The sequence below is a fragment of the Pholcus phalangioides genome, unplaced genomic scaffold, assembly GCF_987345545.1.
Source record: "Pholcus phalangioides strain wild (caught in Gottingen) unplaced genomic scaffold, Ppha-v1.0 ptg000039l_1, whole genome shotgun sequence".
In the NCBI taxonomy this organism is placed as follows: Eukaryota; Metazoa; Arthropoda; class Arachnida; order Araneae; family Pholcidae; genus Pholcus; species Pholcus phalangioides.
Window position 1 is genome coordinate 30,422,374 of NW_028301625.1, and position 18,364 is coordinate 30,440,737.

Below are 18,364 nucleotides of genomic sequence, written 5' to 3' on the forward strand. Positions count from 1 at the left end.
ATATCTTATTAGCCACCTTGTTGGGCAATTTGCCTGTTGCGGCCTTTGTGTTTGTATTTGTACAAGTCAGATATGGAATCTTTGTCTAATGGAATTCAAAAATTGGTGTAACTAGATTTCATATCAAAAGCAAAGCCATCTCAAGAGAATCATAGGCCTTGGGTAAAGTGATTTTTCTGAGGCTTTTACCGGGATAGAAATGCCTATCTACCAATTTTCATGCTTACTGTCGAAAGTTTTAAAGTAGCTAATTTTTATGAGTCTCCCTCTGCACTTGAGGGTCTGGAGCCGTGCACGGATTGGCCAATGCGTTGAGACGGTGCTAATCAAAAGAACAGTATTTTTGAGCCAAAACTAGGCTAGAAGGAATGATATGAGAATACAGAAAATTCTGTTACACATAACATAAAATGTACAGGGTACAAAATAAGTTTTTACACCCCCCCCCCGTACCCCGTAACGAGTAACGCGTACACTATTGGCTGCATTGTGACGCATTCAGTGGTGTAGTATTAGCCCATTAAGCGACATTGACAAGATATCTCGCTTTCTTAAAATATTTTTTTAGCATTGACACGCTCAGATATTTTGTAAAGTTGATTTATTAATATTTTGTATTTTTCCCTATACCCCCCCAGTTCACATCTACTGAAAATCGCAAGAAAACCCATTTCATTAAAAAAAAAATGGCATTTTGAAGGAGTTTGCTCATTTCTGCTGTGCTGTTCAAAGGGTTAAGGAGAGTCAAATGTCTACAAATAGGTATTTGACCTTTTTTATTCAAGCTATTTACATGCACAGACTGTCATATCGTACAAACTCGTAATTTTCTATATTTGAGCTATTGATTTTATTTCCTTTGGATTTCAATGTTTTAAATGCCATATCTATAATTTCTTCTTTATCTGCATAATGGCCAGTGGGTTTTATGCACTAAAAATATAATAGTTTCTGTTCGTGTTATCTTTCAGCTTACAGTCATGAACAGATCAATAGATGAATTTTTTTTTACTTAACTTTGCGATCAGAGATAGGAAAAAGAAGATGAATAAATTGATTTTTCAAAATAAAGCTGGAAGAACGAAATATATAAGCTTATGTACACAACAGATTTTATAACTGATACAACAGATTTTGTTTTCAGGTTCAAAAGGAAAAGAAAAAACATATCGATTCAACTTTCCGTCATCATCCACTGGATTTTTGTTTCGTAGAGGAAGAGTCTTTTTAGTGACTATTGCTGCAAAACGAACCACCAAACGGAAATACTCCACTTCGCAAAGCATGGCTACGTGATAATATGCATAGTGTTTCCACCCTCAAGGAAAACAGCTCACCTATGAGAACCATCCATCCGTGGATCATGCGACGAGCTTCAAATAGTCTTTTTGAAGATGAGCTTTTAGATGCATTGAAATGGTTCGAAGAACTCCCTTCCTCCCCATACTAAGAATGCTAGCATGATCTTTAGATGACAAAATTTTGAGGGAAACAAAGCAAATCAGATAAATATAGTTATGCTAGAAGCTGTTTCGCTTCAGGGTCTTCAAGCTTAAGAAGGAAAGTAAGAAGGGGAAAAAATAATATTTTATCGTTTGAAAAATAGAAACTTCGTGACCGGCATGGTATCACACAGGCCGCGCATATTTGCAGGTCACAATAGGACTTAACTAATCAGGACTTAAAAGGTCAAATAATGAATTGTTAGACATCACTTTTTCAGCGTTTTGAAGTCAAACTAATATACGTTTTACACTTAACGGAATGATCACAATGTGTTTGAGAAATCAGGCGTATCATAAAAAAAGGATGAGAAAATTTCAAAAGTAAACTACGGTCGAAACAATGTTTTGAAACATTAAACTTCTATTCAACAAAGGAACAGCTTCGGTATAAGGGACAGGTTGGCGATTTTCGGCGACTTTTTTTTTCGGCGCCAAACATGTCCGACGACCCCGTCAGATGTCGCCAAAGGCCGTTAGACACATTACGGGCGCCGAAAAAAAAATCGCCAGCATAGAAAATAATGAAAACGATATGAAAAATATCATGAAACACAAGAGAAATGAAGACATAAATATGATCTGGATTATAAATATGATTTCTGGGTTAATAAATATATGAGGCTGTGGAACACTATTGACGCTCACGCAAGCATAAACATACTAAAACCAACAACCATAATTATAATAATAAAAATAATTATAAATTAAAACCCGGACTCTCTTTTCGGGAATCCAGATTCTTTTAAATAAACAACGGTCCTGCATGTTGTATAAATAAATATATTCTATGTATTACTAATTAAAACCAGGACTCTCTTTCCGGGAATCCAGGTTCTTTTAAATAAAATAAATAAGAAAAATAAATAAAAAAGATACAGGGGCATCCTGTATGTAGAAAAGAATAAATATTGGAAAATATTAAAGGTAAAACCTGAGGGATGAGATATACAATAATTAATCCGACCCACACACTACATTATATATACGGAAGGAAGAGAAAATGAACTAATCTCCAACGATTTTTCAAATCATTCAAAACGCCGCGGCTATAAGGTGACGTCATTTGGAAGAAAAGAGAGAGAGAGAGAATGAAGACACGTTTGAAAATGGCAGTTGGAAGTTTCAAAAGACGCGGTAGAAACAATAGAAAACAACCACCAGCACCATCTTGCTGTATTTTTTAACAAAGAACATTCTAGAACAACGACAACCCAGCAGGCAACCACACCACAGTGCCCCGGCGCTGGCAACTTATCGTCAGAAAAAAGTCGTCAAGTTAGCGTGTCCCTTATACCGAAGTTGTTCCGAAATTCAGTGCATTGTGAAAAGATTTCAAAATATTTATTCAACTGAAAACATTGCGCTATAAAATAGTTTCCATTATTATTGCAGAACATTTATACATTTCATGCTTCCTTGTAGAATGCTTCAAGGTGAAAGCCAAAGAGTGCATTTCGATGAAGACCTTCCATTTTCAGAACACAGTATAAGGAGGTCTTGTCGACGACTTTATGGACACTGGTTTGATCCTTTTCGGCGAAAATCGGGAAGTTTCCTAGAGAACGGAGCTTTGCGTCGTGCATATTTCAATCTACCACCTGATGGAAAAAGTAGGTCTAGACCACCAGGAATGGAATTTGTGCCAGTCTATCCACAAAAAGAAAGCGTTCAAGAACCAAACAGAAAACTAAGTGCTTCATCGCGTTTGTGTGCTTCTGAACTTAGCCTTGGTGGCAGTCTGAGATATGCTCCTTCACGCTCATGTAAGTACCACTTATCTCTATATGAGATTTATTTGATTTATTACATTGCTACAAGTTTAATAAAACCATTTAGGCTTATTCAAGAATGCTAGAGCGTGGTAGCCAAAGTAGATAAGATACTCGCCTAATGTACCAAAGGATGTTTAGAGGTGTTGCGAGTTCGGTACCCGGTTCGCCCTTGCCAGAAACTTTCCTGACACATGGGTACAACGGAAAACGGTGACATGACCAAAGAAAGAGATTACTACCGCAGGGAGTCCCACATCGAGAGGTTAGTGCACCAATCTCTCGGTGAGTATAAAAAAAGGCTGCCGTTCGGAATCTGCAATAAATTGTAGGTCCCGGTCTAATTGGCCCTCGTGTGTAGAAAATGACCGTGGTGCGACAAAAATGATCAGGAATGTTAAATACGAATCGCATATGGTCAAAATTTCAAAAAAAAAATAACGTCCAATGGTGCATGATCGTATATGAAATACGAGATGATGACAATAAACCGAAGTTATGTCATACAACATAAGATGAAGCATTCGCAGATTCAAGGCTTTTCTAACATTGTTCCATCAAGCAATTTGAGAGTATCGCAGCTCACGAATAAAATACGCGTGTACACAATCGATTTCATTGTATAAGTCAAGGCCAATAAAGATAAAGGTGATAATTTTTTTTCTTCAGATTTTATTTGAAGGCGGGTTTTTGCCTAACATGTTCAAAGCTTCCAACCTAGAACGTAAGTTGAAGCATACAAATGATGGGTGTAAGTCACGAACTCGGCTATACGTATCTGCAACGAAATGTCTGAAGACTGATTCAAGGAAAATAAGTGGCACTGCAAGGCTGATCTCTTGCAATTGTTTTCTCTCAGTTAGTTGACACGTTCATAAAAACGGGTCAGTGATCACTTCCGCCGTTGAAAATTTTCACAATAGTGCGTTTCTATCACTCGCAAGATATCATCAATGGCGAATGCATAAGTGAGGGTGAAACATGCGCACGTTGCTTGTGTATCCACATTTTATTATTTTTATTAAAGAAATATGCACGAGTAGGTTATACGTATGTAATGGGACATTCTAATCTTTCTTCTTGAAAGCCATTTCCAAAATCAGGATTTATTACTTTCCGTGCGTTTTTGGAGGGATCTGGAATGAAATAGACAAATATTTGGCTTTCATACGGACCATCGTCCTTAAACTGAATGAACTACAGATTCAATCGGCGATATGTTCGACTGTAGTTTCGACGTCTCTAGAGCTGCAACTAGATGCTTGGTCAGCCGGGCAAACACGCATTTTGGCGCTCTCTTGTTGTGTTAAAGGAAGGGTTAAAGTCTGGTGCACCAGACCCGCCTGCTTCCCCCGAGTTGCTGCCCTGGACGTCTCTGTATCTCTTCAGGACTAGTTTCACACTTCTAGCCCTCGTAAGAAGAAAGTAACCATGGTACATAAAATGACTAATGACATGGTACATTAATAAAGTTACTATTTTTTTTAAAAATGTTCTTCATATCAGACAAAAGCAAAATATTTTTTTTACATATTGTTTGTTAACAGTGTCAACTTTAAATCTAGTGTCAAAGGGTATGAAAAAAAATTAAATGCCAGAAACTTGACAGTTATTGAAAATAGATGGGTATAAGCCTGTTTAATTTTTAAAATATTTCATAGCATTTAATTTGGTCAGACCCAATATATTGGTATTATATGTTTTTCTCATTTTGGAAACTTGGGAATTTTTTTCCCCCACGAGGAATTTTTGTGAGATGCACCCAAGATTTTATGATTCCGCTTTCACATTAACCATTATTTATTTAATCTGAAATAGGTTTATGCTGTTGTGGTTCAAAAGAGTGCCTTCCTTTTCAAGCACTACAGAGACTGAGTTTATCTCGTCGAAGTAGTTTCTGTTCATTAGCCAGTGGTCAACTGGAAGAAATAGATAGATGCCGTCAGGCTGTAGTAACATCTACCAAAGACTACAACCGGCGAGACAAAATCCGTAGAAGAACCCTCAGTGGTCATCTGCCTTCTTTAGAATCTATGTTCTATTCCACAGAAATGGCAAACGCTCATAATCGTGGATACTTTTGGCCACCGTATCACACACTAAAGGTAATTCAATTTTTAAAATACATCTTTTATACAAAGATCAAGCAGTGTTTACCAAAGTGGGGGCAATGGAATGTTTCGGGGGGGGGGGCGATAGAAGCTACGGATTTAACATAGCATCCTATGGGTATACTTGAGATGGGAGGCGATGAGAGAAAAAAGTTTCAGAAGAAGGGGGCGATGGAATGAAAAGTTTGGGGAACTATGATCTATTCTATGCAATGGCCTCCGAATTGTTCGAAATCACTATCCAATGTTAAGCGCAGTAATATTGAAATTCACTCATGAAGTGGACTGAATAATAAAAATATTTTGTGATCACTCTGTTACAGATTCGTCTAAAATTTAAGAATATCATCTGTTATCGCTCTACATAAAGAAAACGAAAAGTGAAATTAATTGCACAGAGTACTTGAACCCATAACAAGGGTCTGTGTACTCTTTGCAATTTAGTTCCAGTTTTCTTATTTTTTGATTTTTTGTTTTCAGTTGTTTCCGTGCGACTTCACTACATAATATTTATTTTTAATGTATATTTGTGTTTTATGATTATGCATCAAAAATGAGCCAAGTCCCATTCCTTTTTGCATATAATTTCTGATTTATATAAATATTTATATTTTTGCAATTGAAATATATTCAAGTGATGGGGAAACTGCAGCGCGTGTCAATTAAGTGATCTGTAAATTAGTCCCAGGTCACTTGACCGATCTGTAAATGTGCTGCTTGTTATTTGACTGATCTGCGAATGTGCTGCGGGTTATTTGACTGTCTGGGAATGTGCGGCGGATCACTTTAAATATATGGAATGGCACCCCCAGGTCCTTTAAAGTAACTGTAGATGTGCCCAAGTCTATTAAGTGATCTTTAAATGTGCCGCGGCCCACTTAATTGAAATGTGAATGTGCCGCAGGTCACTTAATTGAAGTGAGAATATACCGCAAGTCACTTAAGTTACCTGGAACAGCGTTGCAGGATCTTTTAAGTTAAATGTAAATGCGCCGCTGGTCACTTAAGTGATTTGAGAATGTTCTGTTAGTTCATTTTTACGAAATCAGGTTTGAGGTCGCGAGCCACATCAGATGACTCAAAAGGCTACATTTGGCCCGTAAGCCATGCGTTGAGCATGTATGCTGTACATGGTGTGTATACCGAATTTCCGTTTCTTAATTCCGATTGGTTGTTGTGTGTATGTGTGAGATTGCGCTGGCATTTATATTCTTTTATATGGTCTCTTTTATGTTAAAGGGCTTTCCTATGGAGAAAAAATGTAATATTTGCAACAGCAATGACTCATTTCATTTCTTGGATCCTGAAAAATGTGGCCATATTTCTAATGGGAATAAGAAATGCTCAAGTAACAATCCCGATGGAATATTACTTGCTCCTACTCAAAAACATACCTCAGCAACTATGCCTGCTTATGGCCACATGCTTCTAACCTCAATGTCGTCGAAAGAACCAGGTGTATTCCCTCAATCTACAGACGCTTTATATGCATGTATGAATAAGAAACGTGAAGATACCTCGTACAATCCTTACGCTTACGTTACTATGAGATCGAAGAAAAGTTCGAGAACAGCTTCAGAAGGTGATGTCAGTCAGTCATCGAAAGTTACAACGTTTTCTGCTGCAGAAAAGAACGGCGAAAAGACAAAAAGTCAACACTCCAAATCGAATTTAGATAAATCAGTTTACAAAACAACAACAATGCATCAAGATCATGCATTTGGTGGTATGTAATAAATTTTTTTAATTATAATTCTGCTTCATTTATTCTTCTCTTATTGTAAACTGAAATTTCTGTCGATTTCCAAGAGATTCTGATTTGGCCAACAAAATTTAAAACTATCTACCACATTATGAAAAAATCAAATAATTACCATGCCCATTTTTCGGTAGGTCATTTTGGTTCTAATTAAAGCCTAAAAAGAAAAAAAAGTTTTCAAAATTTTTCGTTATGTACAAAAATTATAAGTTTGTACATAATGAATTAATGAAACTGGTGCTTTAAAGCAGCGTTCTTCAACGTTTTTACAACTGCGGACCGGTGAAAATCATGCCCCCACATCTTGAAGCAGGGCCCCTAAACCAGAATTTTTACGGGCCCCTCTATAGAAAATGTATGATGTGAAAACCAAAAATATTGTGAATCATCCCAAACCCCACCCTGTGTACGTCTCTAAATGGTGATACTAACATTTTCCCCCTTTGAGTAACATTAACATGAGGGAGAGAAAAAAAGAAAAATGTTGCATGTAATCTGGGCGGTTTTATGACATACGGTGTGCGGCTGACAGTAGGCCATGACACAAACTATAGGAGAGGCTTCAGCAAAATTGTAGTAACTGCAAAGACCGGAAATTGTGTGCGTTCCAAGACTTTTCACACAAAGAGACTGCCATTAAAAAAAGCAGACAAAGATTTGTTGACCATTCATTAACATTCTTTTGAGTGCTGGTTGTAGTATTTTAGAATCCGATTGTGTTAAAAGATGAAATTTAGCACTTGAAGTGTCAAAAATTTTGAGTTTCACGAAAACAAGCGTATAGTGAGTTTTTCGTGGGTTTATCCAATTTGTCATAAGATTTTGTTACATCATTATATGGTTTCGAGACTAATGTATATACAGGGTGCATAGGTAACAGGGAAAATGACATTTTACTGGCGAATCGTTGATCTTAAATGCATACTTCCCATTAGTAAAAATATCCAAATAATGTGTAGTACTCGGATACATCATTCATGTTGCAAGGGGTTGCACAGTCATTAAAATAAAAACTTGACTTTTTACACGAACACCCTGTGCTCAAAAATCCAATTAGAAAGTTGTTGCCCTGTCTCTCCTAAGAAACGTGAAATTTTTTTTTGTTGGCATTAGAAGAGACACGACAAAAACTTTCTAATTGGGTTCTTTAGCACAGGGTGTCCGTATAAAAAGTTTATTTTTTTATTTTAATAACTATACAACCCCTTGCAACATAAATGGCGCATCTGAGTTTTACATGTTATTTGGATACTTTTCCTAATTGGAAGTATGCCTCTAGAATAAACGGTTCACCAATAAAATGTCGTTCTTATATGGCAATTGTTACCTATGTACCCTGTACGCAGGGTAATTCAGAAATGATGGGAAAAACTTTAGGGGTGGTAGTACACACAAAAACAAACAATTTTCATCAAAGAATGCATGGTCTAAAATGAAATGCAAACGTGCTACAGGGCGCACAACATGTCGTGGATTGTGGCCCACCAAGGCTACGGCCGACAGCTCGTGTGCTTGTAGCTGGCTGATATGCAACCATCTCCAAAATCTTGTCTTCCACACCGGCTGTTGTGGCAGTTGTTGTACAACCTGCATCAGACCGGGAAGCACGAAAGGATCCCATTTCGCGCAGCTGCCGACGCAGGCGCGCAAATGTTTTCGGAGTGGGCAACCACCTGTGGGGTAAACGCTCGCCGTACATTCATGCTGCATCTGTGGTACTTCCGTTTGCAGCTCCGCAAATGAAATGCATGTCTGCTTTTTTCAGTATTAATAAAGTTCGCCTTTATCCCGTACGTTACAACTGTTAGAACGCGCGCGCGCGGAATAACTTCACGCTGGAATAACTTCACAGGGCTGTCGTCCGCGCCTTTTTTTCACTGCGACGCAGATTTGCATACGGTTTCTTCTTACCCAGGTTACATTTGCATGCATGGTGTTCTTTTTTCCCCGATAAATTTCAACAGGAATGCCGTTTTAACGTTTGCGGAGCGGCCGTTTCGAAACGCGCTAGCGCGTTTGCGTTTCATGTGAGACCATGTATTCTTTGATGACAATTGTTTGTATTGGTGTGTACTATCACCTCTTAAAGTTTTTCCCATCTTTTCGAATCACCCTGTATACAGTTGAATATACTTTATTGAATCTGACAAACAATCTAAAAGAAGGTTAGACTTTTTTGTATTGCTTTTTTTCCAATTTTAATAGAAAATATCAAAAAAGTGCTTTAACAGAAATAAGTCGAAAACTTATTTGGCTACCGCAGGAAAAAATTTCGACAAAAAAGTTGAGCGCTTTATTTTTCTGAATAGCAATGGTAAATTAGTACTATGTGTTCGTTCAGAGCCTTAAAAAGTTAGTGTGGAATGTAGAGCTAGATTCGCGTGGGGACTCTATTCATCTCCAACTTAACGTCAAGTGCTTAGCTACGTGAAATATTTATATCATTACATATCTGTAGTACATCCAAGTTCAAAACGTAAACTTTGAGACCATAAAATACTGGTTGACATTTGTAGCATTATGCGTATTTGTATCATTCAATATTCAAACACACTCAGTGTTTGCTTGTTAGTGATCAGTTATACTTAATGCAATGTATCTTCGTTTATATGCCGTTCATGAATTCGCGTCTAAACTTTGAACAAGTGCGAAAATTGCATTTCTGAAACTTCTTTGAAAATTAGCCCCTACCCATATACAGTCGGTCCCGCTTATAACGTTCCCACTTAGAATGTTTTCGTGCATAGTGCGACTTATTTTCATGGTCCCAACTCCAACTAATTATCATTAAGATTTCCCGTTTGAAGCGTTTTCCCGGTTACAACGTTTTCATGACGGTTTTTGGAAAAACGTTATAATAGGGATGCACTGTATCTGAATGAAAATATCCCAAAAATCTAATTGTTTTAATTACATGTTAAACCGTGATAAATGTTTAAAAAAATGATTAACATGTTAAACCATGCATGAAAAAAAAAACAATCACGACCCATTTAATATAATTTTATACCCATTTAATTATTTAAAACTATATTGCTGTATAACTTAAGAAAGAGTTTTCACAATCTGCAAAAATTGCGCGGATTCGATAGTTCGAAATGATGTCCATAGATTTCAAAGATTTAGAGTTCGAGTCGAAGTGAAAATGTCAAATAATTGAAGTTGTGTCGCATAAACGCAATATTTTAACGTTGAAAGATACAGCGATGAATCGTGACCGAAATCAAACGTCTCATAAATGTGAAAGTCATATAACTGGGAGGCAGGCGAGGATGCCCTTGCGCACAAGTCGAAATTTGGAGGCATTTATGCACAATCGAGCCCCTCTTGGCCATTCCTCTTTCTTTTTTCCTACTCTCTTTCTTTCTTTTTTTCTACTCTCTTTCTTTCTTTTTTTCTACTCTCTTTCTTTCTTTTTTTCTACTCTCTTTCTTTCTTTTTTTCTACTCTCTTTCTTTCTTTTTTTCTACTCTCTTTCTTTCTTTTTTTCTACTCTCTTTCTTTCTTTTTTTCTACTCTTCTTTCTTTTATTTCCTTGCTGAAGTTATAAAAAGGACTGTTTTCACATTAAATTGTTTGAAGTTCCACTACTTTAGCGCAAAAATGTCAATTTTCTTTTTGGAATATATTTGATCTCAAATTATTTTTTTATGTGTATGCCTGTATATATTAAATATAATACGGACTTTTAATGTGTTATGTGAAATATTGTGTTGTGTTTGAGCCAGGGGCGTCGGAAGTGTTTCGAACCTGTGGGTGCCCGTCTTGAGATTCATGTAGGAAATTTCGATTTTTGAATCAATTCTGTGGGTGCTCGGACCCTTTCTACAAACTTCCGTGGGTGCTCGAGCACCCCCGGCTCCGACGCCACTGGTTTGAGCCAACTGAGACGTTGCTTCGTTCGCCTGTGAGAGAGGACACATTATGAACCAAAAAGCCACTTGGAGGAAGTTTGTCATCCAACATAAAAAATCGCCCATTGGAGCCCTAAAAAATCACCCCCCCCCCTCCTTCGGTTGGTGCCTTCTGCAGCCGCGTAGTACATAGGATTCAAGATCTGGCCCTGAACATGACATATCAGATTTTTCACAATGATGTGAATTTCAAATTTTATTTAAATCTTAAATTTATTCTATTTTTTACTGTATTGTATTATGTTTATATTTTGCTTTTTCCTTATTTTCATAAATGAAAAATTAATTAAATTCAAACATCTTTATACTTCAAACAATATTTGAATAATTATCTAAAGGCGGGAGGGGTATTAAATTAATCATAGTCGCAAGGGCAGGCCACAAGAATGAGAAATGGTTGAAAAAAGAGTCCATGGGTAAAAAAAAAAGGTTGCAAACTTAAAAAAGCTTTAAAGCATTCGTAGACGAAAGGTTAAAGAATTGTGAATTTTTGAACTGCTTTCTAGTTTGTGATACATCATTTGAATCTAAATGCAATGGGGTACTTTGAAAACATTTTCAACCTGATGTCATATAACTTATATTCTTTTTAATATCTAATTTTCTTTGTGAAAATATGAACTAATTCTGATTAGGATTACTTTTGGAAAACATTGTACTGGTTTTGATTGGAACCAGATACAAAATAGAAAAATTAGTTGGGAAATGGGAAATACTTGTACTCTCTCTCTGAGTAAATAAAAATTTCCACTGCAATTATATGAAGTCATATAAGTACAGTATCATGGTGAGTTTCTGTTTCCCATTCTCGTAGCCGAAGTATACAATTTTTTTCATTACAGATGATGATAGCGGTAGCACCTGCTCTTCTTCAACATTAAATGAGGATCCAGTTTCTCCTGATCCTGTTCTGGGACGACGTGAACATCGGGCTAATAACCAAAGACCAGGACACGGAGAGAGAATTGTGTACACTAGGTAAATATTTTGAGTCCTTTTTTCTTTCATGCTCGCTACAGCCGCATTTGGCTTAACCACGGATTATGGGTCTGGAGTCACCTCGGATAAGGAGATCCTCGGTAAATAGAGGCGATTCTTGAAAACGTTTGAAGTAAAATTCTGCCGATCAAGGTAAAAATTTGTTAACAAACAACTAAAAATAATATTTCGAGACATGATAGTAGATGTAAAAATTGTGCAAAAATATTTCGAATCATCAGTTTGACTTGTCGTTTGCTCTGCGACCGTTGCTTTTTTGTCGATAATAAATTTCTTTGCTCACGTGCTCGTATGGGGGGGGGGGAATAATTGGTTCTTTGTTTCCCGCCATTTTTCGTGTTTTTCCCGTTCCTTTGATATAATTTCGTGAGATTTTTGGGCATTAGTGTTAGCCTAACAGTGTAAACTTTTTCCTGGGTATTCTCAGTAATTTTTGTTTCAGTTGTATTGTTCAGTTCTATTGTTTTAGTGTTAGTGAATAGATAGTTAGCTAATACTAATAATAATTATAAATTTTACTTTGTATCTTAATACTTTTTAGGTGTGTGTTGCATTCTTTATATACATATATCCTCGTGATTTAGTGTTGAACATTTTATTTTACTTAATTTTTTTGTTAAAATCTTTTACGTATATTTTGCATAGTAATGTAATTTACGTTATTTTAATTTCCTGTTAACATTTCTCATTTTCCTATTTTTTTAAGTGCTATTATCTAGTTTTTAGCAATAGAGTTAGTATGCCTCGACCTCGATTAGTGCTGTGTAGGACTTGCGATGGGAGGCTCCCTGATCTGGGAGGATAATAGCTGATAGTTTCGAGTGTTCGGATAGGGCAAAGTTGGAACTCGAAGTCGAAGTGTTACGGGAGAGAGTTAGGGTTTTAGAGGGCCCGGTTATTACGGAGCTACCTGTCGTCGAGCCACCTGTCCATGAAAAATCAATCTCCACGAACAACGACAGTTTAGAGGGTGAATGGGTGGTCGTGGATGAGGTAGGGGGAATAGTGATAGGGGTTTAATCATCGGCGATTCTATGGTTAGGTAACCAGAGAACAGAGTGTGTAGGGATTTTTGGGGTTTCGAGCGCTGTTGTCTTCCTGGGGGGGGGGGAAGATTAGCAACGCTCGAGACATTTTAATCGCCGAAAGTTGCCCTTGCAGGTAATCCTGTGGTTGGGAACGAATCAGGTAAGAGAGGATATTAGTGAGTTTCTGTCAGAGTACCGGGATTTTTACTATTATCCATTAGGGAGGGGGGGGGTTTCAGACGTGGCAGTGATTCTGGTACTGCCAAGGGGTAGCAGGGGGTATGGGAGTAGGATTCACCAATTCAATTTAGGCCTGAAAGAAATTTGCTCACTTGGAGTCACGTTCTTGCAGCTTCCCGCATTTACCGATAGGTGTTCTCGTTGGGATGGGATTCATCTGAATAAGGGGGGGGGGGCTCTGGGAGGTTTACGATAGGCTTAGGTCAGGTTTTTACTCTCAGACCACGTAGTCAGGAATGCGAGTTAGTTAATGATAATAACAACAGTATTAACGGGGAATTACCCACCTCTGACTTGGATGGCTTCTCGAATGATACTAAATCACAGGGCAAATAAAAATGTGTGCTAATAAATGTAAGGAGCTTGGGTAATAAGAAAGATTTTTTAGAAACTATGATATCTGTGTCGAAAGCCTGGATCTTATAGCCATTAGTGTGCCATATCTTATAGCCATACAATAGTGTTAGTATGCCTCGACCTCGACTAGTGTTGTGTAGAGCTTGCGACGGGAGGTTTCTCTGCTCTAGGGGTTATAGTAGCTGATAGTTTCAACTGTAAAGGGTGCTTGGATAGCAAAAGGCTGGAACTCGAGGTCGAAGCTTTACGGGAAAAAGTTAGGATGCTAGAGGGCCCGGTTATAACGGAGCCTCTGGTCGTCGAGCCACCTGTTGATGAAGAACCAATCTCCACGAACACGACAGTTTACAGGGTGAATGGGTGGTCGTGGATGAGGTACAGGGAGACAGTGATAGGGGTTTAATCATGGGCGATTCTATGGTTAGCGAACTTGGGAACCGAGTGTGTAGGGATTTTCGGGGTTTCGAGCGCTGTTGTCTTCCTGGGGGGAAGATTGACAACGTTCGAGACGTTTTCCATCGGCGAAAGTTGCCCTTGCGGGTGATTCTGTGGGTGGGAACAAATCAGGTAGGAGCAAATATTAGTGAGTCTCTGTCAGAGTACCGGGATTTACTATTATCCGCTAGGGAGGGGGGTTCAGATGTGGCAGTGATTAAATATGTTTACATTGGATGAACGCAGGTGTCGAGGAGATATGATCGAGGTGTTCAAAATTTTCAATGGGATGGATAGGATGGACCATGAACTTTTAGTACACTGCCAATCGACTGCTTTTACAAGGGGACACCAGTATCGATTGGTGAGGGACAATGCAAGGTTATGGTGTCGCAGGGAATTTTTCTCTAATAGGGTTGTTAATAAATGGAATAGCTTACCGCTGGAGGTAGTAAATTGTAACACAATGGACACGTTTAAAAAGAAGTAACATAAACATGTTGAAGTAAATCGAGAAGCTATCCATTCTTAGAATAAGACAACCATAAGTATTCTTTATGGGCATTGTATAATATTTTATCATGTGTATATATTGTTTATAATTTGTGTTAATTGCATTTTTAATTGGGTTGCTGTTTTTTTTTTAAATATATGACATCCATATTTTTATGGGCATCTTTTTATCAGCCACCTCGTTGGGCATTTTGCCTGTTGTGGCGTTGTATTTGTATTTGTATTACAGAATCTTGGGCAAAGGATGGAGATGAATCTTTCTTACACATCTCAGGATACGATAATTTTTAAGAAATAGATCGGATAGGAGAGGGGGTGGAGTGTTGATATACATGAAATCATGTTTGAAGGCTAGAGAGTGTAACGTGTAGAGAAGTGATATTGAAACTATATGGGTTGAGCTTGAAAACAAAAGACGTCATAAACTTACTGTCGGGGTTTGTTAACCGAATAGAGATCCAGACTACATCTCCAAACTTGATGATGAAATTTTCTACATGTGTAAGCGTAAGAGGGTTGTAATACTAGGGGATTTCAATTACCCGAGTATAGATTAGGAGAAACTTTCAGCTAGGGATCAATATTAATTTAATCGTCGTGTGTTTTTATTTAATAGCTGGCTGTTGCGAAGATATATTTTGGAAAGAGAGAAAATTCAAATATCCCTGCTGGGAATCGGAGGGACATAGTCTTGGTTGAAGGGGTGCAGAGAAGACCTACGCGAGAGTTATGCAGAGACACTTCATTTTTTGAATATGTTTACATTGGATGAACGCAGATGTCGAGGAGATATGATCGAAGTGTTCAAAATTTTCAACGGTATGGATAAAATGGACCGTGATTTATTAATTCACCGTCAATCAACTGCTTTTACAAGGGGGATACCAATATAGTTTGGCAAAGGACAATTCTAGGTTATGGTGTCGCTTGGAAGTTTTCTCCAATAGTGTTGTTAATAAATGGAATAACTTACCCCGGGGGTAGTAAATTTTAAAACAATTGACATGTTTAAAAATAAATACGATAAGCATGTTGGGGTAAATCGAGAAGCTATCCATACTTAGAATAAGACAACCATAAATACATTTTATGGGCATTATATAGTATTTTGTGATGTATATATATTGTTTATAATTTTTGTGATTGCATTTTTAATTGGGTTGCTGTATTTTAGTAATATGTGACATCCATACTTGTTATGGGCATCTTTTTCTCAGCCACCTCGTTGGGCATTTTGCCTGTTGTGGTCTTGTATTTGTATTTGAAAAGTATTCGTAACTAGTCGCACTTGGACTTGGTTGATGGAGGTTCTACTGTATTATAGCACAATCCAATTTCTCTCTTACTGAATAGGTTCACAATACGGGGATTGCTATTTCGGTAATAAAACTTTATGAATTCTTAAAAATTGTATATATAAATATCGTTTCTTTTATTTCTACCTTACTAGTGACTCTGCGATACATCTTACAAACGTTGCTCCAGCAAATAAGAAGAAGTCTCTACTTCAGAAAGCTTGTTCAGCAGCTAGTTTCATGAAACAAACGTTACGGCGGGCTTTCAGTCAAGATAACATAAAAATGAAATTTTCAGATGGGATATCGAAAGCACAAAGAATGTCAATTCGTAGGTAAGATATATATTGTATAAATATGGTAAACTCTTGCTACAGCAGTATTTGATAGACTTCTCGATAATGATATTTTTATATCTAACTGTTAAACTCTCCTTGATTTGTGCTACGGTAATATCCTTTACAACTATAAATTCCTTTATATCTTATTTAGAATATAGCCATAAATTTATTTTCAAAAGTCTTTAAATATATGAAGTTTTTATATGTATATAGAGGAATACAGAAGTGTGGAGATTGAGAAAATGTATCCAATGAACTGTAAGCTAATTAATCTGCTAATCACTGCGTCATTAAGAGACAAACTTTAAACTAGATATGAAAAAAAAACCAGCAACAACAACAATTAAAATCGTCTTGTAAGTGGATAACTGCACACGGTATAGAACGCAGATCAGTGTTCAAACTGACAAAATTCGAGGTCATCATATAGATATAGAATACAAATATATAACTTCGTCAGATCCTGCCGAGACGTATAATGCGGTTGAAAATTTATAAAAAAAACCCCATTATTTTACTCATTGAAATCATATTGAAATATCGAATGATTCATGCCATTTGAATTTCACCTAACTGGAGAACTTTAACCATGTTAATTCAAAAATAGAATCATCAGTATACTGACCATATTTGTTCGAGAAATATACGTGAAATTGGGCTTCGAAATATAGGAAAATGCTGAACATCGCCAATTACCGCCAAAAAATGATGCCAAAAAGCAAAGTTGGCAACTCATGCTAAAATCACAGAAAAGTCGCCAATCGAGGTATATGAAGCGCCACTTCAAATTGCGGTGAATTAAAAAAAATATGACAAATATGTGAAACAAATATTCTTATTTATAGTCGTAACTATCGTAATGTAATTTCTGAGTTGAGAAGGTAATTTTAATCGTGATTTTTTAAAAATCAAAGTCAAGTTGGATTCGTTGAAAATGCGTGAAATACCAAGACATTTTTGCAAAAACGTCGGAGGACAGCCAGAAAAACAGAAAAAACTGGGACTGTCCCAGCAAATACGGGACGTATGGTCACCCAAATCATCAGCATCATCAGCAACTGAGACTTCGACAGAAATCCATTCAATTATCAATTCACACGCATATTTTAATTTTGGTTAATACACAGTTGATGCTCGATTTTTTCCCCCAATTTTTTATTACCTCCACTAAGAACTCTATTTATAAACAGATATTTTTTTGAGCAGAATTTATAGCCTATACCTGTTTTTACTTCTATCCATAACAACATATGATAACAATATAATCTTTATGCCGAGAGAATTTATAATATGATGAAATGAGCATATATAGGTACTTTAAATCACTGTTCACATGTACAATAAAACATCCCGGGAAGTTCCCGGTAACGGGGATTTTCGCTACAAACCGTTCACATGACGTTAAGTTTATGCCGGTAATCCCCCCCTCTTCTTTCCGGAAGTCGTCATTGGTTACGTAGGTTGAACGGAAGTGATTGATTCAAGATGGTTGACGAAGGAGCTTATAGCAGTTTTCGCGGCGCAAAGGATTATGGGAGAGAAGGTCGGTGTCGAGCTCCAATCCACCCCAAGAAAGATGGGCTTTTTTGATGAGCTTCTCTCCCACCTTTTTCTTCCCTACGAGGGGAAATAAGTTGTCATGCCGGTAATTATCACCAAAGCGACCCCCAATCTTGCACATGTGAACGGGGCTTAATAGGCATGCTAGTAAGAATATAATAATTTTTATTTTCTGCGTTTGCAGTGGCTTAACTATGCATTGTTCAAAATGAAACGAAAAATGTGTAGATAAATTTTTTAAATAATGACAGAAACAGTGATTTTGTTCTCTGAAAGTGGTAAAAAACATGGATTTTTCCCAAGGTGGTAAAAATTGTGGGAAAACCATGGTAAATACCAGTAAAAACGCCAATGGTAAATTCTGTGCCAACCCTGCTCAGAATTATATCAAGGCTCCGCAATTTTTTCGCCCCAAGCGCACTAAATATCAAAGAACACTTTCATTCATTAGACTCCGTGTGTTGTCAATTTCACAATCACAAAAATTACCCAACAATTTCCAACGAATATCATATTAATTATCGAGCACTTTAATAGT

General features: G+C 37.1%; 1 protein-coding gene across 1 annotated transcript in view; it reads left to right on the forward strand.

Annotated features, from left to right (window-relative positions):
- Window positions 1-18,364, forward strand: part of LOC149065824 (uncharacterized) — a 47,246-nt gene that overhangs the window by 9,783 nt on the left and 19,099 nt on the right. The window contains exons 2-7 of the mRNA XM_089253886.1: window positions 639-762; window positions 2,928-3,268; window positions 5,093-5,379; window positions 6,625-7,111; window positions 11,901-12,036; window positions 16,081-16,260. Of these exons, the coding sequence (XP_089110012.1) occupies window positions 749-762; window positions 2,928-3,268; window positions 5,093-5,379; window positions 6,625-7,111; window positions 11,901-12,036; window positions 16,081-16,260 (1,445 nt within the window). The 5' untranslated portion in view covers window positions 639-748. The remainder of the gene's footprint in view (window positions 1-638; window positions 763-2,927; window positions 3,269-5,092; window positions 5,380-6,624; window positions 7,112-11,900; window positions 12,037-16,080; window positions 16,261-18,364) is intronic.